This window comes from Cyprinus carpio, chromosome A15 (genome assembly GCF_018340385.1).
Source record: "Cyprinus carpio isolate SPL01 chromosome A15, ASM1834038v1, whole genome shotgun sequence".
Classification (NCBI taxonomy): domain Eukaryota; kingdom Metazoa; phylum Chordata; class Actinopteri; order Cypriniformes; family Cyprinidae; genus Cyprinus; species Cyprinus carpio.
The window spans coordinates 6,299,468-6,324,435 of record NC_056586.1 but is presented as its reverse complement, the minus strand read 5'-3'; the positions used below and the strand labels follow the sequence as shown (position 1 = coordinate 6,324,435).

Here is a 24,968-nt window from a genome sequence, read left to right as displayed (position 1 = left end):
GCATATCTGTGAAGTACAAAATGGATGAAAGGCCACCCACATATTCAAAACAAAATATTAAAGCATAATCTCATTTTTACCCATGAACAAAGATGTGAAAAATCCAGCAAAATTTTTGTTTTCCATTTCTTAAAACGTAAATTTTCCTTATTACTTTTTAAGTAGAAGATCAAATGAGAACAACAGATGTTAAAAATTCAGAAAAAAATTACTTCAAAGCATTGTCTAAGTTAGATGGCCTATAGATGAGAGCACAGAGCAGCGCAGAAGAGGAAGACTGAATTGCCACACACTGTACCTCAAATGACGAGTAAGGGCGAACAAAAATTGTCTGTATTTTAAGTGATTGTTTAAAAACCATAGCAACCCCACCACCCTACCAACAGGCCTAGGTGTACTAATAAAACAACTGTTTGACGGACAAAGTTCTTCGAAAACTGCCACCTCACTAGCACCGGCCCAAAAAAAAAAAAATAATTATGGGTAAAAAAAAGTAATTTAATATAAAAGTTTTGTTGCACATGGACCTAGATTATCTAGGGCCATGGTCTTGTGAACAGTTAATCCATAATAAATTAATCCTTTAAAAAAAAAGGAAAAAAAATTAGTTTGTCTTGCTAATCTTAAATTAAAATCTGAAAATGTGCTTCTGATCTGGAATGGCATTCCTCCTTTGATAACGTCAGTTTGACCGCTTGGACAGAACATCCTTAAAGATCAGACTTACCCCATTTGCCTGAGGCTATGGATTACAACTAATAATTTTATAAATAATGTTCAGTTCCTTGCACACACTGATTGTTCACCTGAGTGTGTGTGTGTGTGTGTATATATATATATATATATATATATATATATATATATATATATATAGTATAGTATATCTGTATTTGCAAACAAACCATACATGTAAGTGAATTGGCACTATAGGTTCACTAAAAAGATCACTACAGGGCAAAAAACCCCAAAAGGCAGATCAAATATATCTTCATATCTTGAAAGTGAATGTTATAGTTATTCATGTCATGTCCCTTTGTAGATCATCTATCAACGGCTCACAGACTATGCCCCCATGCTAATAATCCTCTTCATGCTGAAGGATGCAGCTAAGATATTACAGCATCAAATGCTAGAATAAAATGGGGCAGATGTGGCCAAACTGCTAAAAGAAGACTCAGAGCGAGGGCGAAGGAGAGCTGATCTAAAGCAGCATTTGAAGCGCCTCATACAAGCTCAAGAACTGATAAGTAAAAGATTCTGAGACTGAGACATCTCTTATAAACATCAGGGATGTGAATAAATTTAGCATCAGGGCTATCTTGTTTTTATCTTGTTTCAGTAATTCTATCTGTTAAATCGGTAGCAAACTATTTAAGATGTTTCAAATCATCCTTAGAGTTAATGAAATTGTACAGTATACTGTAATGTAGAATAAAGTCATCACATTGCATTTACACTGTCAAACCAAATCTTAATAAAATCCAAAATTACTGTAATATATATCCAATATTTTATAAATTAAGTTAATCCTTGTAGAATGAAGAACGAAGGTGTCTCTACTGTCTAGACACATTTTAAAATGTTTTAAAATATGAAAATGGCAAAAAGCAACAAAATGGTCAAATACATCCATGTTCAGTTAAGTAAATAACGGGTTGACACTAAAGAAAAAAAGTACGTTCAGTGTGAATGGCTTATTGACATGACAGAGCAGTAGCTTAATTTTCTAAGTTAATTCTCATTAAGTAGCCTTTTTATATTATTTTAGGTCTTTTAAGTGAATATTCACTTAATCCACTAATGTTTTTTGTTGTTGTTTGTATGCCAATACTGCGATTTACTTAAACAGCTTCAGATGAAACGTTTCAGTGTGAAATCCGTCCAAACAAATGTGAATAAATTCAGAATCAATTTACCTAATGTAATGTAATGAACTTGTAATTTTAAAAAAAAAAAAAAAAAAAAAAAAGAACAAATCAAATCAAAGGTGGGGGGAATGTCAGTAAACTATACAAGATTTCTTGTTTTGATCTTTTGATTTATAAGATTGAATTTTGCAATTATTATGTAAAAGAACATTAAGTGTAGGTTTTATGTCATATGGTAGATGTAAACGTGACTGATATTGTCAGAGTGTGGGTGGTAATAACTGAAATATTGCCCCTGTATATTTTTGACTCAAATTATTTAGCAGACAATAAGTGTAATTATTTAGCCTATTCTCTTTAGTATTCTTTGTCAACTGATGTTCAGAGGTTACAGGATGCTGAATTGGAGTAATAGAAGGAGGAATTTGCTCAGTTTTTATCTTTTTTGAGAGAACATTTACTGGTACAGCCTAAAACATACTGCTTGGGCAAAACAATTGTGAACGTCCAGTGCTCAAAAAAGTGATTTGCAAAGTGTATAAATTGGGTTTATATTTTATTTAATCTCAGTACAGATGCATAATAGGCTAAAAAGGGAACAGAAATAGGGGAAGGGGAATAACTAAAAGGGTGAGAAAAATTGAGAAAAAACTCTTTTTTTCTCCATCAGAAGTGTTTCTACAAGAAATATTCTCTGGTAAAAAAAAATAATAAAAATAAAAGCTATAATGTGTGTAGGTCTTTAACTTGTGCTTCCTTAACAATTCACTTAATTTATTGGGATTCAATTTTAGTTTGATTCTAGCTCCATGTTTAATATGGCTCCAACTTCAAGTGATCATTAAATTTAGATTTGTGTTTAAACAGTTTCTAATTAGGAACTAATCACAAACATTGGTTATGTATTAATTAATTAATAATAATAATACTCTATTAATTAATTAATTAATAGATATTTGATTATTCTGGACAACCCATACTTTCAATTATTCATTCATTCATCATCGCACTGGGCCTTATGCGGCTTTTGTGAATCTCACAATCACAAACCCACCAGTTCTGATCTTAGTCAGAGGGTGCAGTGTTAAGTAATACCTTTAAGTTGGCCGCCACATGCTCGCTCATGCAAAAAGTGTAGTTTTCTTAGTAACGCTGCTGCAACTTCCTAGTCAATGATTTATAAAATCAAAAGGTCCTACTTGATTGGCTATATGCTCCATTCATTGAGCAGTCTTACCTATCCTGGACGCAGATTTGTGGAAACACCAGATGCCAATTAATCTATAATACTAGTCATAGTCATAATTTCAGGAGGGTTGAGAATAAATAAAATATAACATTTGATTTGTCAATTAAGAATGTATCCAGTGGTGTAATGTAACGAAGTAATAATAATTGGCTATAGTCCTTAAGTATTTTTGGGAGAATCTCTACTTTACTTGATATTTCTGTCAACTTTCACTTTTACTCCACTACCTTTCCTAATTAAAATGTATACTTTTATTCCAATACATTTCCCTGAAAGCAAATTGTAACTTACCACAAAATAAAGTCGAAGAAGAACACAGACTGCAAGAAAGCAGGTATGATGAAACATTGGTCTGTAGCTTGCAAGTGAAAATTCTTTCTTTCTTTTTTTTTTAAATAATGCTTTATTGTCAACAAATAGCATATATAATAACATATCCCAAAGTATGACATGAAAACAAATGATCCTAAAAATGATTTGCTCATGTGCAAACAAGTGCTCGTACAACCACGGATGATTTCATTTTCCACTCAAGTCGAGGCTGGAGTGTGTGATACAGGATACCCTCTGCCCATGCTCCAGGGCTCAAGAACCCATGGAAATGGCTAAGCACCCACTGAAAAATGGCATATATGCACCGTTAATTTGAACCAAGTTATAGCTTAGTGTGTGTGTGTTACAACCGGCTCAACAATTGCAACATACCTGAGAGCCAACACGGACCAGCAAGTAGAGAATAAAAATAGTTAAATCAACTAAACACACACACCATGAACACACACCCGGAGCAGTGGGCAGCCATTTATGCTGCGGCGCCCGGGGAGCAGTTGGGAGTTCGGCTTCTTGCTCAAGGGCACCTCAGTCGTGGTATTGCCGGCGCGAGACTTAAACCCACAACCTTAGGGTTAGGAGTCAAACTCTCTAACCATTATGCCACGACTTCCCCACATAAATGAATGCTCCCCATACCGGGAGTCGAACCTGGGCCACCTGGGTGAAAACCAGGAATCCTAACCACTAGACCATATGGGAGCATAATGAGCATCAGGTGGAAAAAACACACCCCCATAGTAACCACCATACCTGCAAACCAAACCAAAAACAAACAGAAAAAAAACACAAGCCAAGCCCAGCCCAGCCAAGCCCAGCCCTCACTGGGTCTTATCCCCCCAAACCCCCCCCAGAAAAAAAAACAACTACATTCTTCCCCCTAATAATATTACCCATTACAACCTCAGTGTAACTAAAATGTCTTCTTAATGTCAAAGCACAAGCAGTAAGAATACAGTGATCCTCATTCAGCTTACCCTTTGTCCCTCCTCTTCCACTCTCCAGCAATCCGGACCCTAGAAGCACTTTCAAGGAGAAGGAAGAAAAAGGAACAAGAACAATACCAAACAGAAGACTCTCACTTACCCCCACTTTCCACATCACAGAGAGCAATGAGCACAAGACAAAGTGTCTGCAAACACATTGTCCGTGCCTCAAATATGCTTAATTTGCAAATAATAAGGTTGCAAAAACAAAACCCACCTCATTAAACACTGACTTGGGTTCTGCAATGGATGTAGAAAGGTCAACGGTTTGTGATCTGAGTACATAACTATTCTTATCTGAGCTCCTCCCCATCCATACTGTACATGTCGAAATATTGAAGGGTCCATATCAAGGCAAGTGCTTCTTTTTCAATAACCGAGTAATTTGCTTGATAATAATTAAATTTTCATGAAAAGTAACTCATGTCGTGATCAACCCCATCCGTCCCAGCTTGAAGGAGGACTGCACCTGCCCTGATCTGGCATGCATCCACTTGAATTGTAAAAGGTTTGTCAAACTGCGGCGCCACTAAGATCAAAACAGAGGAGAGCAAAAGCTTTATTTTTTCAAAAGCTTGTGTGCAACCTACAGTACAAATAAACTGTACAGGATCTTTCAATAGATTAGTTAATGGGCCAACAACAGACAAAAAATTTGGGCAGAACCCCCCAATAACATCCAGCCATACACAAAAACTCTTTTCATGGAAGGAACTGGGAACCGTTCAATAGTCAAGTCAAGTGAAGTCACCTTTATTTATATAGCGCTTTAAACAAAAAAAGATTGCGTCAAAGCAACTGAACAACATTAATTAGGAAAAGAGTGTGTCAATAATGCAAAATGACAGTTAAAGGCAGTTCATCATTGAATTCAGTGATGTTATCATGCAGCTCAGTTCAGTTTAATTAGTATCTGTGCAATAATTTCCAATCAAGTCAACGATATTGCGGTAAATGAAGTGTCCCTAACTAAGCAAGCCAGAGGCGACAGCGGCAAGGAACCAAAACTCCATCGGTGACAGAATGGAGAAAAAATCTTGGGAGAAACCAGGCTCAGTCGGGGGGCCAGTTCTCCTCTGACCAGACAAAACCAGCAGTTCAATTCCAGGCTGCAAAGTCAGATTGTGCAGAAGAATCATCTGTGTTCTGTGGTCTTGTCCCTGTGGTCTTGTCCCGGTGGTTGTCTGAGACAAGGTCTTTACAGGGGATCTGTATCTGGGGCTCATCTAGTTGTCCTGGTCTCCGCTGTCTTTCAGGGCTGTAGAGGTCCTTTCTAGGTGCTGATCCACCATCTGGTCTGGATACGTACTGGATCCGGGGGACTGCAGTGACCCTCTGACTTGGATACAGACTGGATCTGGTGGCTACGGTGTCCTCGGAATAAGAGAGAAACAGGCTAATATTAGCGTAGATGCCATTCTTCTAATGATGTAGCAAGTACATCAGGTGTTATGGGAAGTGTTCCATTGGTAATCTTATTAACCTTTCGGTAATCTGTGCAAAACCTATCAGAATTATCTGATTTTCTTACAAGTAAACACGGAGAAGCCCAACTGGACCAAGATGGTTTTGCTAGACCATTATCCAATAAATACTGAACCTCAGCCTCTACATCTGCATTACGATCAATTAGATGGGTACGCAAAATTTGTGTATTAATGAAAAATATATAAATGGCTCATTAAATTTCCAAATTAAGCAAAGTTTCTGAATTTGTCAATCTAGGTTGCAACACACAATCTGCAGGAGTTTCAACTTCCTCTTCCATTCTCCTTATAGGTGCGATACCGTTCCCCTCGGAAACTGTTAATACAGCAAAAATTTTGGGGTTTGTCCTACCATGAGAGACCACATATAAGAGTAAACAACATCCCCACATATAAGAGTAAACATGTTTTACATAGTCTACAATTAACACCTAGACAGAGAATCTGCTATCACGTTGTCAGCACCCTTCTTGTAATTGATTTGCAAATTAAAACTCTGACAGATGAGTGACCAACGCATGAGTCTCTGGTTTTTGTTACACATTCTTTGGAGAAAAACAAGGGGATTATGGTCAGTGTATACAGCAATGGGTTGTGGACTAGAACCGATATACAGATGGTAGACAACCAAAATGGGTAATACCGCCGCGCGTAGCGCCGCCGCAGGGTCGCGGCGTTAACTTCAAGTCAGTCAAGTGTTAAAATCCTTCGCGAAACTACCACCAGGTGGCGCAAAGGGACGGATTGCGAACTGAATGTAATTGTAAAATGAGATAAAAGGAGGAGGTAAAACAACAATAACATTATGATATAACATTGTACCATCTTTAAAAAACCACTAAAAAATGTACAGTGAGTTAATTTCAATATGTAGGATAGTCTTAGGCTACAGTCTACTCATCAAAAATTAAAAGAAGACCTTTACACAAAGGATCTTATGCTTGCTATTGTTATTAAACAGTCATTAAATATAAGGCCTATAGATACGGATAAAAAGCTAAATGTTTTCATTTCGGTTCATTGTTGGTTTAAAAAAAAAAAATCCTTCAGGCTCCATTTGCAGATAGAAATGAGAACGGTCCAGCATTTAGCAATAATTATGATTCATTCTGTTATTATTCTTGATTTTTCAAACTGCTAACACTTTGCATTTTTGAATTATGCCTTTACTGTGTGACCAAAAATTTTTTATTTTCTGTTTCAGCTGTTTGATCGCGCTGGTGCCTCGCGCACATTCATTGGAAACAGTAGCTCGTTCACCGTGCCATTCGGCGCGCAGCAGCGGTCCACTTTGGCATATTTTTGTTAATTATGATTTTTAATTTTTTCCCCGTCGATACTGAAACACGCGTGAACTACAAAGCCTATTTTTCCTAATGAATAATAGTTAAGCTTGAAATAGGCAACATCACGAATATGGAAACGTTTGGATTTCTCCCGAATGAGAGCCCAACCTTACCTTATGGTTCGCTTTATATTATTATTCATTTATTTTTTTTTGTTTGTTTATAGCTAAGCCTATATTATTATATACTGCAATTTTATTTATCCATTAGAATTATATATTTGTAATTATTGTTCTGTTCTGATAAATTTGTTAAATTTAAAGGATTTGTTGTTAAGTGAAGAGAACTAAAAATATCCTGTTGGCACATTATACTAACATTATTAGGCCAGCCGTTATTATTTCTGAATGTAATAAAATGCAACTCATACATGACTTATATATTCTTATATATATACTTATATATTTTTTCCTCTCACAAACTTAATTTATTTTTTAGCCTGTTTTAAAAAATAGATAAATAAATAAATAAATAAATAAAATAACATGCAGCAAACGAAAATAGGTGATTAATCGGTTAAAATTTGTTACTGTGGGGTAATTATAATTATTATATACTTAGGAACAGAGTCTAGGCTATCCAGGGTTTTTTATTTATTTTTTTAATTTTCATTGCATCTGAAAATGACTTTGTGCAGCACATTCACGCTCAATGCCTCGCACGTTGCTCAGCTGTGGACGATTTAAAAATGTTTGATATAAAGGTTGCTGTCCCATTTTATACAGGAATTGTTCATTAAAAAAAAAAAAAATCGAATTATATTGTTAGTTCTAATTATATTGTTAACACAAGTTAATTTAGGCTATTTAACATGCACTGTGACATTTTACCCTTTTTAACTTATAAACTCCTTGAGATTTTAAAGTCAGTTTAATAGTATTGAAGTTCAAGTTTTTAAAAAAAAGGTTTTAAATGCTTAAATTATTTCTATGAATTAATAATATGTTATCAGGTTTTAATTGCTTAAATTATTTCTATGAATTAATTATATGTAATCATGTTTATTCTTGTAGAAAATAAGTGTTTATTCTTTAAGAAAATAAGGGAAAAATAAGGGACGATCCAAATATTATTCATATTTGTTTTGCTTCACCTATTTATGTAGGCTAGTATTTTTAAAAAAAAAAAAAAAAAAAAAAACATAATGTAATTAAAAGTGCCATCGGCCTGAGTAAATTTGACCATTATAGGATTTGTGACTTTAAAGGTTAGTGATTTAGGAAGTGAAAATACTGTGAAATTACAAATGTTATGGGATTTTAAAGCATAACAACTGAAGGGCTATGAAACCTTAGCCCAGTGGTTCTCAACCTTTTTTTTTCCAACGGGCCGCACTATGGTCCAAGTGCAAGTCTCGCGGGCCGCACGCATATCATTTACATATTACGTCATCAATACAAACCAACCTGATTTATAATATTATAGCCTAAATATTATGATATTTAATCGATTACATTCATTAAAATAAATTAATAATTCTACTCCCCATAAATAAAACACCTGATGCTGTCGGGAGCTGACCAATTTTGTGAAATTCGGCTCGAAAGGAGTAACAGCACAATGAAGTTGCGATTGTAAGTTGCAGTCTGTAAGACGCGCACGGGAGCATGACTTGACGCGGGACATTGCAAAAAATGTGCGTTCACAAATGTAGCCTATGTTGATCCAAATATGGAAAGCACTTTCGAATTTAATAATATGAGGTTCTCTCCAGAGATGGTTTGCCACATTTCTGCAATTAAGGATGATTGCTGCGTAGTATGGGTGTTTCTATTTGCCTGAACTTCTTCAAGTGAGTTACGGCGCAAACCGAAAATCCAGCACTCTCCTTCACTGCTGATACTGTGACTATTCTTGTTTGTATGTGTTCATTTGCTGGCATTTCCACACTTCTTTTTACTCCCTTAAAAACAAATTTGTCAATTCTGATGCTCAATTTTACCGAACTAATGGCTGTTGATGACTATTTGAATTGAATTCTGCCAAAGTGCACGCTTGTATGTGTTCATAAAATGCGGAACGTATCATGTCTGAAAATAATATATGAAAAACAAAAGAATTTTACATATAAACATTAGGCTATAGCTTATATTTCTTTAGTACATTTTTAAATGAATGTAAAAACTAAAATGAATTGTAAAACTGAAAGTTATTTTTTTTAATTGTGTTCAGCATGGTGGGCCGCATTTGAATTCGTGACGGGCCGCATGCGGCCCGCGGGCCGCGGGTTGAGAAATGCTGCGTTAGCCAATAAAGCATTTTTTTAAACAATGGCACTTAAAGTTTTGAACTAAAATATTATTTCAACCATATAGCCTGTGAATAAACAAAATGCATACTTTTCAATGAAAGAACACTGAGAGTTTGCTTCTGGTGTTTGGATTTGTACTTCAATAATGAGCTCCAAGTTTAGGAATAGCCAACACAGGATTTTTTTTTTTTTTTTAATTTTTCTCTCCTCTGTCTCTCTGTCTCTCTCTATGTCTCTCTCTCTCTCTCTATCTGTCTCTCTCTCTCTGTCTCTCGCTCTCTCTCTCTATCTCGTTTGTTTTTTTTTATTTCTCTCTCTCTCTCTTTAACTCTCTATTTAATTAACAGCATTAACTTACAATGAAATACATCTTCCTTCAGGTAGACTGAATGTTTTTCTGTCTTGCTAAATGTTGGGCTCATGATCAGTAAGTTGTATTCGCTCAAACTGATTTAGTTAAATCAAAATTTGCGGACTTTGAAGCTGGGCGCAGTTAGCGCGAGTCACGCGCGCTGTGAAGCGGGAGCAGCTTACGGAGGATTCCGCTTGGTCTTAAAGCCTTCCGCAAACGCTACGTTCACAAATAACAATGATTTTCGTAAAATAATGATTAATTATTATTATAGTCTTGTGAAAACAATAATATGGGCTGCGGGAAAATAATGAATAAAAAGAGAAGGGCTGCTGTGAGTGCAGGCATGTTTCAACCCAGTAACATGATAAAACACCGTTCCTCACAGCCAAAACACAGACCGAGTTCAGTTCAGCTCGAGGGTGTTGGGGTAGTTATGTATAGCTTGTGGGGGTCGAGATAAAGGTGTGAATCTCTTGGTCTTTCATATGGACAGTGTCTTATGAGGGTATCAAACTTGCAGAACAGGTTTAGATAGGACTCGTCATTTTGGTTTTAGGGGAACTTTGAAGAAAGGTTTTGATCCACTTCAAATGTTGACTAATGTATAGCAATATAGTTTATTAGTTATTATAACTTCAGAGGAAGTTGCCTTAACTCAATAAAATAAATAAATAAATTCGCAAACGACATCCAGACCAGTCCAGACATCAGTATGATCCGTCTATGATGTTTTATAGGCTTTTTTAGATTTGGGAATACACATGCGTTACAGACATGACAAAAAAAACTTTTTGGAGACATTATTATTATTATTAATTAATTAATTAATTTTTTTTATTATTATTTTTTTTAGCCTATTTACAATGCACAAACCAGAAGCAACAATATCTGCAGAGAAGGGTTGGCCATTCTCAAAAAAAAAAAATCAATTTTATTTCAATTTTCGTTTTTGTGTTTCAGAGGAAAAATCAGTGTTAAGGCATCTCTCAATTACAGACCGTTCTGAAAGAAGAATTTATGCAAACGCGTATAAAATGCTTTAAAAACTTTAACAGAGATGTCTAGAGGCTATTTAATAGGTCTGCCTCCCATGTAAGATTTTCTAGTTACTAGTCGTTAATTTGTCATTATTCAACTAATCGCAGGATTATATTACATTTACATATATAATCCATAATGAGCCTTAATATATTTCGCGCTCAAGCACATGCATTAAGTTTGCCCCAAAGCACAGGCAGAAGTAGCCCAATAATTGTAAAAAAAAAGGAGACATTTTAATTATTTATTAATAAACAAATGTTTTCTTGTTGGCTGCAAGATGAAATTCACAGTGCTGACTCTCTCCACATGAACGCGCCTTTAAAGAGACATACAACCTTCACAGATTACACAATGCTTTCGTTCTGAATTGATTCATTTAAAAGACATTTCAAGCTTTCTGTAGATATATTTCTCATGTATGTGAGACACCACAATTTTAAGTTAATTCATTATCAGGAAAAAATTCAAGTGATCTAGAGGGCGCCTCCCTGTCCTGCATGCGCATTAATAATTTTAGCACAAACACTTAAATATGAATAGTTATTCACATTTTGCATATGCATTACAACGTAAATTATTTTTTTACATGCAATTATCCAAAATAAAACCAAACAAGATTTGTAGTGAAGATAAAACAAATAAGAATAAATGCTGCGCATGCACTCAGCATTACTGGCGCCCCGCAAATCTTGCACGCAGACATTTTACACACCTGCATTTAAATGCGGCTGCAATTTTTTTTTTTTTTTTACTTAAATTCTATGTAAGCAAGTAACGGCGGCTCCCTTTAAAATCACTGAAGTTGTCTATTAATGAAGCTCTTTTTTTTTTACATCATTTGCAGTTTGGTGATTATAATGAGAGAACTTGAGTTTAATCGTGAGGACGTTTTATTAATCCGTCCATTCTTTAGAATTTCAATGATTTAGCTAAATCGTGCAGGTTTAATTTATTCGTTTCTTGTTTTAATCAGGCCTAAATAATGGGAACGAAATTATACAGTGCCTCACGTTTTACTAAAAGAAAATAATTTATAAAACAAGCAACAATTTCTTACAGACAAATATATTTTCCCAAGAAGTTGTCTGTCAAAATAAAGGACCTTTAACGAATAACAAAAATGCATGTTGTTTTATTAAAGGAATTTTAAAATATAAATTAAAATATAGGCCTAATATATGAGAATATTGACATTTTGCATATAAATCCATGTAGCCTAGCTCACTAAAATAGGCTCCCACTTTTAATGCTCTGATGCAAAATAAACCACAATTTCTTTTGAATAATATAACACATAATTCATATTATATAAATAATACTGCAAACCTATTAAATGTGTCAAATCTAAAATATGGTGTAATACTGTGTAGCTTATAGAAAATATAAGCACAGGCTCAGGCACAGGCTTGACATTTATCCTGCTTGAATTCGTTCTAAGAAATGCACATAACTTCATAATTACCAAACTTTCATCTGTGAATATTAAATATTTTAACTATAGTGTTTTTCTTTCATTTTCCCTGACTGCAGCCGTCTAATGTAACACATCAGAGAGGCAAAACTGACGTCTATTTGCGAAAATGTGCTTTGATGCGCTTGTTTGAAAACTTGTGATTAAAGCGCCACTCAGCGGTCAATAGCTGCAAATGCACTTTGCAGACGCCGCGGCGGCGGTACGAGCGGCGGTAGAAGTGACGTTTTGGATGTCTACCTACTGTATACTTCAAAATGTTGTAGAGCCAATAAAAGAGCTAGGGCTTCCTTTTCAATGGTACTATAGTTTACTTAATGACGATTAAACTTTTTAGAGTAGTAACATACGGGATGGTCAACTCCTTGGTCGTCTTCTTGTAGTAGGACAGCACCCGCACCATTTCCACTGGCATCCACTTCAAGTTTGAAAGGTCGACTGTAGTAAGGAGCAGCTAGAACAGGAGAACTACATAACAGACTCTTCAAAGAAACAAATGCACACCGACAGTTATCATTCCACTTGAAATTGGCATCTTTGCGAAGGATATCTGTGAGGGGTTTCACAACAACAGAAAAATTCTTGCAGAAATTCCGATAGTAACCGGCCATCCCAAGAAATCTTGTAAGATCTCTTTTTGATTTAGGCACAGGAAAATCAACAATGGCTTGCACTTTGGCTTCCACAGGGCGAACAGTACCATGACCAACTTCTTTGCCTAAATAAGTGATGGTAGCATGACAAAACTCACATTTTGCTAGATTAAGTGTTAGATTGGCATCTCGAAATCTGGTAAACACTTTTTCTAGATTTCCAAATGATCATTCCAAGTATTCGAGTAGCAGACCACATCATCCAAGTATGCTTCACAGTTCTGTACATTAGCCAAGACACAATTCATTAGACGTTGGAAGGTCGCTGGAGCGTTTTTGAGCCCAAAAGCTAAGATCTTATACTGAAGGAAAGTGTCTGGGGTAGCAAATGCTGAAATCTCAGAAGCATGTTCAGTCAGCGGCACCTGCCAATACCCCTTAAGTAGATCTAGCTTAGTTACAAACTTAGCACTGCCAATGCGATCAATGCAATCATCTATCCTGGGAAGAGGATAGGAATCTGCCTTGGTTAGTTGATTAACCTTTCAGTAATCAGTACAGAAATGTGAGGTTCCATCAGCTTTTGGGACCAACACACACGGAGAACACCAAGGACTACAACTGGGTACAGCCAAACCATTTTCAATCAAATACTGAGTTTCTTTCTTCATGATTTCACGTTTTCACAGGGTTTACACGGTAAGCATTTTGTTTAATGGGTCGATGGTCACCAACATCAATATCATGCATTAGCACATGAGTCACAGTAGGTACATCCGAGAAAAGTGATGAATACTTCTCAGTCAACTGCACAATTTCACTTTGAGCTTATCTAGATAAATGAGAGAGCTTAGAATCGAGAGTTAATAAAGCTTCAGAATTTTGAAGACGTGCACCAGAAGGACATGCACTTCCTAACCAAAGATCATCCATACTTGGAGAATAATCATAAGAAGCTGCATTTACAGAGGCTACTACAACTGGAGTCACAGAAGTTAGAGGAACACTGATGGAGTTTTTAGAATTAGAACGAGAAATATACAACTTGAGCATGTTTGTGAGACAAACACGAGTCTTTCTTTTCCGCTCAGGGGTTTGTACTATATAATCAGGATCATTCAACTTTTCTTCAATCACATATGGTCCGGTGAACTTTGCCTGTAGTGCAGAGCCAGGCAAAGGTAGCAACACAAGAACTTGATCGCCTACTTCAAATGAGCGTTGAACAGTCTTTTTATCAGATGTTCCCTTCATACGGGTTTAGGAAGCTGACAAGGACTGTTGTGCTAACTTCCACACAGAATGCAAGTGCTCACGAAATGAACTTACATGATCTAGGACACTCTTAGAAGAAAACCCTGGCAGACCTCCAGAAAGTAATTGCTCTTGCAACAATTTTAATGGACCATGAAGGGTATGTCCGAAGACCAACTCAGCCGGAGCGAAACCAAGGGATTCCTGAGTGGTGTTGCGAACAGCAAACAACAGAAGAGGAATCTGCTCATCCCAATCTTTCTCATGTTGGAGACAGTAAGTTCTGATCATAGTTTTAAGAGTTTGGTGAAATCTTTCGAGGACACCTTGGGACTGTGGATGGTAAGCACTAGATGTACAGTGTTTAATACTCAACTCTTTCATTACCTTACAGGGAAAAGCCTTGACATAAAGTTGGATCCTTGATCGGATTGAATGAATTTTGGAAGACCAAATGTTGTACAGAACTTCACTATGGCTTTCACGATGATCGGAGTCTTTAGTGAACGTAGGGGAATGGCTTCATGGAACCTAGTAGCAGAACACCATCAGCATTAACAGATATGAGTGACCAGATTTAGTTCTTGACAAAGGACCAACACAATCAATAACTATTGTTATTTTCTCAAAAAATGGTTCACTCATTACAGGAATGGGATTCAAGGGAGCTATGGATTTTACATAGTTTTTCTGTAAATTTCACGGTCATTTTTTACAGTGTCGACAATACTGGGTAACAGCAGACTTCATTCCGGGCCAGAAAAAATATTTAAGAAGATTATGGTAGGTCTTCTTAATACCCAAATGTCCGGACAACTCATGGTCATGCCCCACACTCAGTACATGTTCTCGATATGACTTAGGAATGACTACTTGGAACATAGAGCTCCAATCTTGCTTTAAGCTCTCAGGTCTCCACTTACGCACTAGCACTCCGTCGTCAATAAAATACGCGATTTTATGGTCAGCTATCTCAGCTTTGTCAACCGCAACAGAAAAACAGGACTTCAAAGTATCATCAGCATTTTGTGCCTCCATCAACTGTCTCTTGTCAAATGGGAAATCGAATTTAGGTTCCAGCTTTAAATTTTGTATAGGCCTACAAGCTTCCACATTCATGTCTTCAGTCCCACCAACATTTGAATTCATAAATGAATCAGAGAGATCAATCTCATTGTCGAATTTACGCGCCTGTGCACGAGTAACAACACATGAATGAAATACACTTGGAAATTTTTGAATTAACACATCATTCTGAGGTACACTAGGGACTTCAGTAACTTCAGGAAGACAAACAACTTTACTTCCAGCCAAATCATTTCCAAGAATTAGAGCTATACCCCTTACTGGTAGCTCATTACGTACAGCCACTTTAACTGAACCAGTCACAATGTCTGAACGCAAGTACACAGTATGCAAAGGAACTCTTAGAACCCCAAGTTCTAATCCTTGAACTAGAACTTCTGAGTTACAACTAGACTGTGCTGAAAATGGAAGTACATCTGCCAAGATGAAGGTTTGTGCAGCACCAGTATCTCGAAGAATACGTACTGGTCTAGAATTTGAATCTGATTCAGACAATGACATTACACATTCACAAACAAAAGGTTCAAATGTAGGATCAATAGAGGGTATTGAGTCAGGAGAATGAACGCATACAAAAGCTACAGACCTTGATGCATTTTGAGCCTTCCTCTGGCTTTTCCTCTGTAATGCAGGACAAACAGCAATCAAATGTCCTTTTTCATGGCAATAAAAACATTCTCTTGATAAATCAGTTGTGTGATTATCTGGGGACACAGCATCTGCACTCTTAGAACTATAGTTGCTATTCAAAACAGTGCGACGTGACAAACGTGGGGACTGAAAAGCAACCTTGTGCGTAAGCACGAATTCATCTGCAAAAACCGAAGCTTCAGTTAAAGATGAAACTTTTTGTTCGTTGAGATAAACTACCACCTTTTCTGAAACGCAGTTTTTGAACTCTTCCATCAAAATTAGTTCCTTTAACTGCTCAAATGTAGTGACTTTGCTCGCTACACACTATTTCTCAAACAATGTAGTCTTCTCACGTGCAAAATTCGACAAATGTTTGACTGGTTTTTTTTTTTGACGGTACGCTTCTGGAACAAGTTCGTACGCTCTTAATACAGCCACTTTAAAAACCGAATCATAATCCATGCTTTGTTCAAGTGTCAATGCCGAACATACCTCTTGCGCCTTCCCAACAATTTTACACTGCAACAATAAAGGCCAAATATTTCTCGGCCACTTTAACATGGCTGCAATGCGCTCGAACACAGTGAAATACGTGTTAACTTCCCGTTCTCTAAACGTAGGGACTAATGAAATTTGTTTACTAATATCAACATCAGTGTCAGGACTTACCTTAGACACAGGCAATGTTGCAGGAAGAGAAGGAGAAGTGATTACCGGCGTCTGCACAGGAGTATTTCCCCGTAACACTGGAGATTGTAACTGCTTAGCCTGCCCAAACTTTAATTCGAGCTCCAGCTCTTTCACCCGGACGTCTTGTTGTGTCTCAAGGTCTACCGCTCGGACATGCAACAGCTGACTTTGGTATTGGCTTCGGCTTAGCTCCACTTCCAGTTCTTTAAACTGGATGGCCAGTAAGGGGTCTTTTACCAGAGAAGGATCAACAGGATCTATGCAAGCCGCATCTTGGGACTTGAATTCTGCCTCCGCAGTTTACAAATCTTCAGATAGCGAAGTTATTGCAACACCTGTAACCAAACTCTCACTAGGTAAAATGTTCTGTTTTTCAAGCTCCATGTGCAGTGCCGCCTTAATCTCTTTCTTTAACGCATTTCGAGGTACAACTATATCATAGAAATCTGCTATCACTAACAAATCGTCTTTACGACATTTCTCCAATTGTTCTACTGTCGGCGCAATCGTAAATTTATCGAGTTCAAATTTGGATGACATACTAATCACCGTAACTCCTCCCTTACCAAAAGAAAAATCCCAGTCAAAGAGAAACCACAACAGAACAACTACACGACTCACTACTTTCCACTGGAATGGAGGAAATGGATGAGCTAAAAATTTTGCAAGAAAGGACGAGCCCCCAAGTCTAGGGGTAGAGCGTAACATGGAAAAAACGAGTGTGAACAATCTTCTGAATAAGCTTCTTTTGAATTTTACTTTTATTTGGGAGTCCACTTTCAGGAGCCGACAGTGCCAAAAATAATAAACAAAATGTGCTAAATATTAAACCCTCTAAATTACCTATCCAAAATAAAGAAACAAACAAAAAATACAATTCTCTAACCTAACTACCTAATCCAAAAACAGAGATCCAAACGTTACAAAAACAAAAGGTAGCGTCTGACTCCTTACTTTCCCAAAACTATTTACAATATTCACAAAAAAGGTTTACAAAGAAACATCAGGTTCAGAGGAATATCCAAAATCAAAATCGTACAACAGGCAAAAGGGTCAGGTAAGTCAGAGGTCCACTATAAAACAACAAATATCCAAGCAATCTCGATCTAGTATACAAATGGGGTAAATCAACACAAGCACAGTACAAACAGCATGGTTCACAAAATTCAGTGGTGAAATTCAAGTTCAGTGGTGTTTGAGTCAAGATCATGTTCTTCCGGGTTTGAAGAGTGATGAATTCCAAAAGATGTTATTCTGACTCTGTGGTGGTCGGGAGAGTTTTCTCCTAAATGGAAAGTGATGAGAGAAGAGCGCAGAGCTAGAGAGACATCAGCTGTGATCTGAGGATCTTTGGTGAATGACAGACAAGGCAAGGCCGCAGGCTGGCACAAAATTATGGGTCCTTAGAAGACTCTAGCTCAGCATCCTCACCTTCTCAGAATCTAAAAAACCGCTCTGATCTGGTGATCAGTGATCTTTAAAGTGTGAGGGGGGTAACACTCTCAGGATTTGAATGAGCCAATGAGGAATGGTACCGAAATTTTATGATCTTTTGTCTCTAGCGTGGTGTTTTGCATATGAAACTCGATTGGGTATTCAAGAGAAGAATCTTCAAGATTCTTATAATACTTATGTCACAGAGTTAGCAAAATGTCATGTAAATCAATAAATAGGAAACGTAATTTGGAGATCATAGATACCAAATATGTTATGGGTGAGGTTATATTAACTAGTGATCTATCATAACGCATGCATAAAACAGTATACAAAACAGCATGTGCATGATCATTTACAGAATGTTTTTGCTATGAATTAAAGGGGTAGTTCACCCGAAAATGAAAATTATCCCATGATTTACTCACCCTCAGGGCATCATAGGCATATCTGACATTCCTCTTTCAGACAAATCCAATTGGAGTGATATTAAAAATGACTATGCCTATGCCATACGCACAAACGCCTTGTCATGAAGGCGCCTGCTTGAGCGACCAGAAGCTGGAGATTACAGATTATAAATTTATATAAATCTATATTTTTCTTACACTAACACATCGTTTCACTTCAGAAGGCCTTTATTAACACAATACTATGTGTGGAGTAGTTTCATGATGGATGGATGCACTTTTTTCGGCTTCAAATACAGAGGCACAATTCACTGCCATTATACAGCATGGAAGAGCCAGAACATAAAAAAAAAAAAAATGAAAGTGACGTGACGTGACATACAGCCAAGTATGGTGACCCATACTCAGAATTCATGCTCTGCATTTAACCCAGTGAACACACACACCGTGAACACACACCCGGAGCAGTGGGCAGCCATTTATGCTGCAGCGCCCGGGGAGCAGTTGGGGGTTCGGTGCCTTGCTCAAGGTCACCTCAGTCGTGGTATTGCCAGCCGAGACTCAAACCCACAACCTTAGGGTTAGGCTGGTGACACACTGGCTGTGTGGCGTGAGCATGGCATTTTCTGTTGCGTGTCAGTCGGTGGCGGCTGTGTCGCATTTTCTGTATCTTTACACACCAGAACCGTGCCTGACGCGGCGCTGGCGCGCTGCTGCTGCTGTAGGTGACATAGAGGGAGGCCGCCGACAGACCAGGCTCTTGTCTTCACGACAACAATTTCAACTTTTTTCACACACCTACACCTTCCAAAATCCAAAAAATGGGTAAGTGGGCTGTCTGTTTATTTCAATAACATTTACAAATTTGTGTAGCTTTAAAGAGCTTATTTAGACTACCTGATGTTGGACTGTCACTCAGAATACACACTAAGTGTTATTATAGTGTGTCATATTTTTTTCATGTAATCACATTGTTAAAAGCATAAGAAACAAATGGGGGGGGGGGAAAGTATAGTAAATTTATATGTTATTCTATGACCTCTGTATTGGACACCAGGATTCAATTGTTTAAAAAATAAAATGACATGAAATTATATGTATAGGCAAAAATAATGGGATATTTTTTTTTTCAGTCACCAAAAAAATTTGGGGGTTTCAGGTTTTCTCTAACCAAAATTTGTATTTAGATGTTTCTCAGATATGTTATAAAAGACCTAACGTAATGAATTGAAACACCATTTTACTTTATGCAATATGTGGTTAAAATGGACATAAATGAAAATTCCCATTCAATGCAATGTATCTTTTTTGCATATTAATGTGTTCTTGGAGTAAGATTTAATGAATAAAGTAGTGTAATTGGAGTAATAATTTGCAACATTTTAATAATAATATCTCATACTTAATATGAATATTAATGTATAATTTATTTCAATATTCACTTGTTGTTTCTCCAAAAATGCCTGATAAACATGATTTAAGTCCTGATGTCCTCTACAGTGGACATGTATGAAATCAATTCCCTGTTCTGTAAAAGATGAAACCCCATAATGTTTTCCTGAGATGTTGATTTAATGAAATTCAATTTGAATTACAATATATTATCATGTTTCCATAAATATGAAAATATGATACATTTCAAAAGTGCTAAATTTGATCACTAAATAAATGTCAGACTTAAACTTCAAAACATTTTGTGTCTCTGAAAAGCCCTGAATGTGCTATTTACAGGACAGCAGATTGTGACATGTATGGTGCACTGTAAAACCCGACAAGTAAACTTATCCTCCTGACACGTTTGTTTAGCCAAACCGTTTGTGTAAACAGATACCCTTAAAAACCTGACAAGTTAGGTTTACTCAAACCGTTTGAGGAAATCGATTGCCTTAAACCATGTAAGTTTTAAAACTAATAGTTGTGAGTACTCTGAACTTAATTCAGTTGAGTTCACTAAAAGAAGATATACATTGCAATTAAGTAATTAAGTGATTAATTGAGTGATAATTGAGCATTAGTGATGAACACCTGCTGTTAACAAACAGAATTGCTGAAGAAAAAGAGAGAAAGGAACTACCAACTGACTTCAGACACAGCCTCACTAAAACCTGACAAGTTATGTTAACTCAAACCGTTTGAGGAAACCGATTGCTTTAAACCATTTAAGTTTTAAAACTAATAGTTGTGAGTACTCTGAACTTAATTCCGCTGAGTTCACTGAAAGAAGATATACATTGCAATTAAATAATTAAGTGATTAATTGAGTGATAATTGTGAATTAGTGATGAACAGCTGCTGTAAATGAACAGAATTACTGAAGAAAAGAGAAACACAAGAACTACAACTGACTTCAGACACAGCCTTAGATAAAAAAAAACTGAAATAAAATACATTAAATCTCTCAAGATCTGATTAAACAACCCCACAAACAGCATCACCAGCTCCACTTATTAATAACCAGACTGAATTTATTTCTGTCAGACGTCTACAGAAGATCTTATAAGAATTTAACTAAGGTTTAGATGTTGATTTATTGTTTCATTTGGAGTAACCATGTTAGAGATCAGTGTTTTCTTTAGTTGGGCTCTTGACCCTTGACTTTTGTCTTAGTTTTTTCTCTGGCTGTTGTAACCATTTGTTGTAACTCAAAAGCCCAGAGAAAATATCATCAGGTGTTATACACACTCACACTCTTAGAAGCTGCTTTTATCCAAAGCAACTTACAGTGCATTCAGGTTAGCATTTTTTTTTATCTAACCTGTACCCACATGTTGGTTGTTATACGGTATATTGGTGATGATAATCATTGATTATTGAGCTGTTTGGAGTCTAATCTCTGATGAAATAGGTGTTGTATAATTAGTTGGGTTGATTACAGTAAAAGTGATTCTAAGAGCCAGTGGTTCTGTGATAATCTGTTAATATAAAGAACTTTCCAAACAGTTGGGTTTTCTATGGTGTCACTTAGTCACACACAGACATCAATAATCAAAATATGAACCTCAACAATGGTGACCATAAAAAAATAAATAAAAAAACAAACAAACAAACAAACAAAATGCAGCAGAGCATGCTGGGAGCCATGGATGAGATTTGTACTACAATTGTACCCAGCATGCATTGCAGCATGTTTTTTTTTTTTTTTTTTCGTCACCATTGTTGAGGTTCATATTCTAATTATTGATGTCTGTGTGTGACTAGTTTTCTTGCATTGAAGAATGTCTATTAACTGATTATAACGCAACCACTGGCTCTTTGAATGGCTTTAATTGTAATCAACTGAACTAATTATATAACACCTATTTAGTCAGTTTTTGGACTCTGAACAGCTTCATAATTGATGATTGTCATCACCAATATGCTGTACAACAACCAATACCTGATAATATTTTCCATGGGTTTTTGAGTTATAACAAACATGTTCCAAAAACACATGGCTACAACAACTAGAAAAAGAAAAAAAAACTAAGACAGAAATCAAGGGTCAAGAGCCCAACTAAAGCAAACACTGATCTCTAACATGGTTACTTCAAATTAAACAATAAATCAACATCTAAACCTTAGTTAATTCTCAATAAGATCTTCTGTAGACGTCTGACAGAAATAAAGTCAGTCTGGTTACTAATAAGTGGAGCTTAATGCTCAATCAGCACTTAATTAATCACTTGATTACATAATTGCAAAGTTTTAAAACTTACATGGTTTAAGTAAAGGCAATCTGTTTACTCAAACGGTTTGAGTTACTGTGACTTGTCAGGTTTTACAGTGTGTCAGAGAAATTAAATAAAATATAATTTCCACTACAGTGGACAAAAGTCTATTCCTGGGTCCCCATTACTATTGAAAATTATAACAGTATTTTTTCTTTTTCAGTTCGAGTTGTTGACAGAAGAAAAGCCATTGCGGCCCTTCTTCTGTTAAGAATTGGCCGGAGGAGAAACAGACGATGGTGGGTTCACCCCATGAATCAAAGAAGAAAAACTTTCGGAGCTTATTATCACCACGTTGCAGAGTTGCAACTTGAATCCGAAAAGCATCTGAATTACTTTCGGATGTCAGCGGAACAAATGGAGGAGATTCTGTCTATTGTCGGACCCGACTTGACGAGGCGGACAACCAATTTCCGTGATCCTATCGAGCCCAAGCAGAGGCTTGCCATTACACTCAGGTAGGCTTTTTATTCTCTGTATAATAAAAGAACAAAAGACAGTTCAACAAGAATACATTTTTTAATAAACAATTCAACATTATAAACGTTTAAATAACAAAACACTATTCTTTACAATAAAACAGATAAATTATTCCACAAACTAAAACAGATACATTATTCCACATAATGTTAATTTTCAAAACTGAACTATTTACATTTAATGCCATTATTTAAAAATTGTGGTAGCTGTGGGGTAAAGGGTCAGACAAATTCTCCAAAAATGTCCTGGGAGGGTCATCTTGGGGAGGAACAGGATGATATTGGGACCGGGCTTGGAGTGTGGAGCTGTAAGGGTGAAATGCAGTGGAGGTGGAAGAGTGGCTTCCTTTTATAGGACCTGGGGTGTTCATCTGTGCCAGCTGTCTGTCCTCCAGTTCAGTGAGAAATGTCAAAAAATGAGTTTGGGCCTGGGCCTGGGCTTGTGCCTCACGTGATAGCCTATTTAACCTAGGCACCAAACTCAAAGCAAAATAGCACATCTCCTCTTGCGCAGTAGGGACATAAGGGGGGACATTTTTTACAGATTAGATTAGATTAGATTCAACTTTATTGTCACTGCACATGTAAGGTACAAGGCAACGAAATGCAGTTAGCATCTAACCAGAAGTGCAATAAGCAGTAAGTACAGAATATACAAGGTCTACAATATGTACAATAACTATACAGATAAGTATTATGGACATAATTTACAGATTTTAAATACTATCAGCATGATATATAGATAGGTGTACTATGAACGTACTATACAGATGAAATATGTGAAAGTGTATGTACACTATAGGCAGAACTATGAACATATGAACAATTTACACTATTGCAATGGAAAGTAAAGTGCATAGAAAATATTTCAGTGTGCATATGGGTTATTTCAGTGTTTCTGGATGAACAGACAGTAGTGCAAGTAATAGCAAGTTTACTGTTTTTGCTTGTTGTAAATAAATAAATAAATAAATCGGTCAGATGTAGTGATTAAGTGGGGGAGTCTGTGTGTATGGTGTGGGGGGTGTCAGAGGGCAGAGTTCAGCAAGGGGACAGCTGTAGGGAAAAAGCTGTTCCTGGATCTGCTGGTCCTTGTCCGGAGGCTCTTGAAGCGCCTCCCGGAGGGCAGGAGGTTAAACAGTCCATGGTCAGGGTGAGAGGAGTCCTTAAGAATGCTGCGAGCTCGACGTAGACAGCGTTTCCTCTGGATGGACATTTGAAGTTGGAATGGAGATGATGTCCAGTAGCTGTTGCTCAACTTCAGTAACTACTTGTCTTCTCCTGTCACGTGCAGGTCTTGTTTGAGATTGGGTGCTTTGTGCGTCCTAGGCTTTTTCGCGCTGATAGCCTGCACCCCAGCAGAGTCGGAGTGGATCTCCTCTCGGACAACATCTCCAGGACTCTACACTCCATTTGACTAGTAAGCCAATTCTCAAATAACTGCTATGATGGCTTTTGTACTCCCCGCTTAAATGATAGAAGTACTTGCGCTGTCCAATCTATTAAGACTGTGTCTGTTCCCCGAATAGTGAGGTCAAAATATAAATTTAATGTAGTATCTAGAAAAAATCTTATCGTGATTAAACCAGAAAAACGTAAAATAAATGAACAAAAACAATTTCTAAAGTTTGGGCTCATAAACATTAGGTCACTCACACCCAAAGCAGTTATTGTAAATGAAATGATCACAGATAATAGTTTTGATGTACTCTGCTTGACTGAAACCTGACAAAAACAATTTCTAAAGTTTTGGTTTAAATGAGTCTACTCCACCAAATTACTGTTATAAACATGAGCCCCGTCAGACTGGTCGTGGGGGAGGTGTGTTGCAACAATATATAGTGATATTCTCAATGTTACCCAGAAAACAGGATACAGGTTTAAATCATTCGAAATACTTCTGCTTAATGTTATACTGTCAGATATGCAAAAGAAATCTATTGTATCTCTTTCTCTGGCTACTGTGTATAGACCGCAAGGGCTATATACAGAATCCCTAAAAGAATTTGGAGATTTCCTCTCAGACCTGTTTGTTACCGCTGATAAAGCGTAATTTTCGGAGATTTTAACATTCACGTTGATAATACAAATGATGCATTAGGACTTGCGTTTACTGACTTATTAAACTGTTTTGGAGTAAAGCAAAATGTCACCAGGCCCACTCATCGTTTTAATCATATGCTAGATTTAATTATATCGCATGGAATCGAGCTTACTGATATAGATATCGTACTGCAAAGTGATGATGTTACTGACCATTTCCTTGTATCATGCATTCTGCTTATTGATGATAATAAC

At 36.7% G+C, this 24,968-nt stretch overlaps 1 protein-coding gene and 1 non-coding gene across 2 annotated transcripts in view; one reads left to right on the top strand and one right to left on the bottom strand.

Moving 5' to 3' along the window:
• LOC109048478 (interferon-induced GTP-binding protein Mx1-like) overlaps positions 1 to 1,773 on the top strand; it is a 76,992-nt gene extending 75,219 nt beyond the window's left edge. Inside the window, exon 13 of the mRNA XM_042770868.1 lies at positions 1,040 to 1,773. Coding sequence (XP_042626802.1) covers positions 1,040 to 1,138 — 99 coding nt within the window. The 3' untranslated portion in view covers positions 1,139 to 1,773. The remainder of the gene's footprint in view (positions 1 to 1,039) is intronic.
• A 2,304-nt stretch (positions 1,774 to 4,077) lies between these two features.
• On the bottom strand, positions 4,078 to 4,149 carry trnae-uuc. The gene has a single exon. It is a non-coding gene; the product is annotated as a tRNA-Glu (tRNA).
• Between the last annotated feature and the right edge of the window lie 20,819 nt (positions 4,150 to 24,968).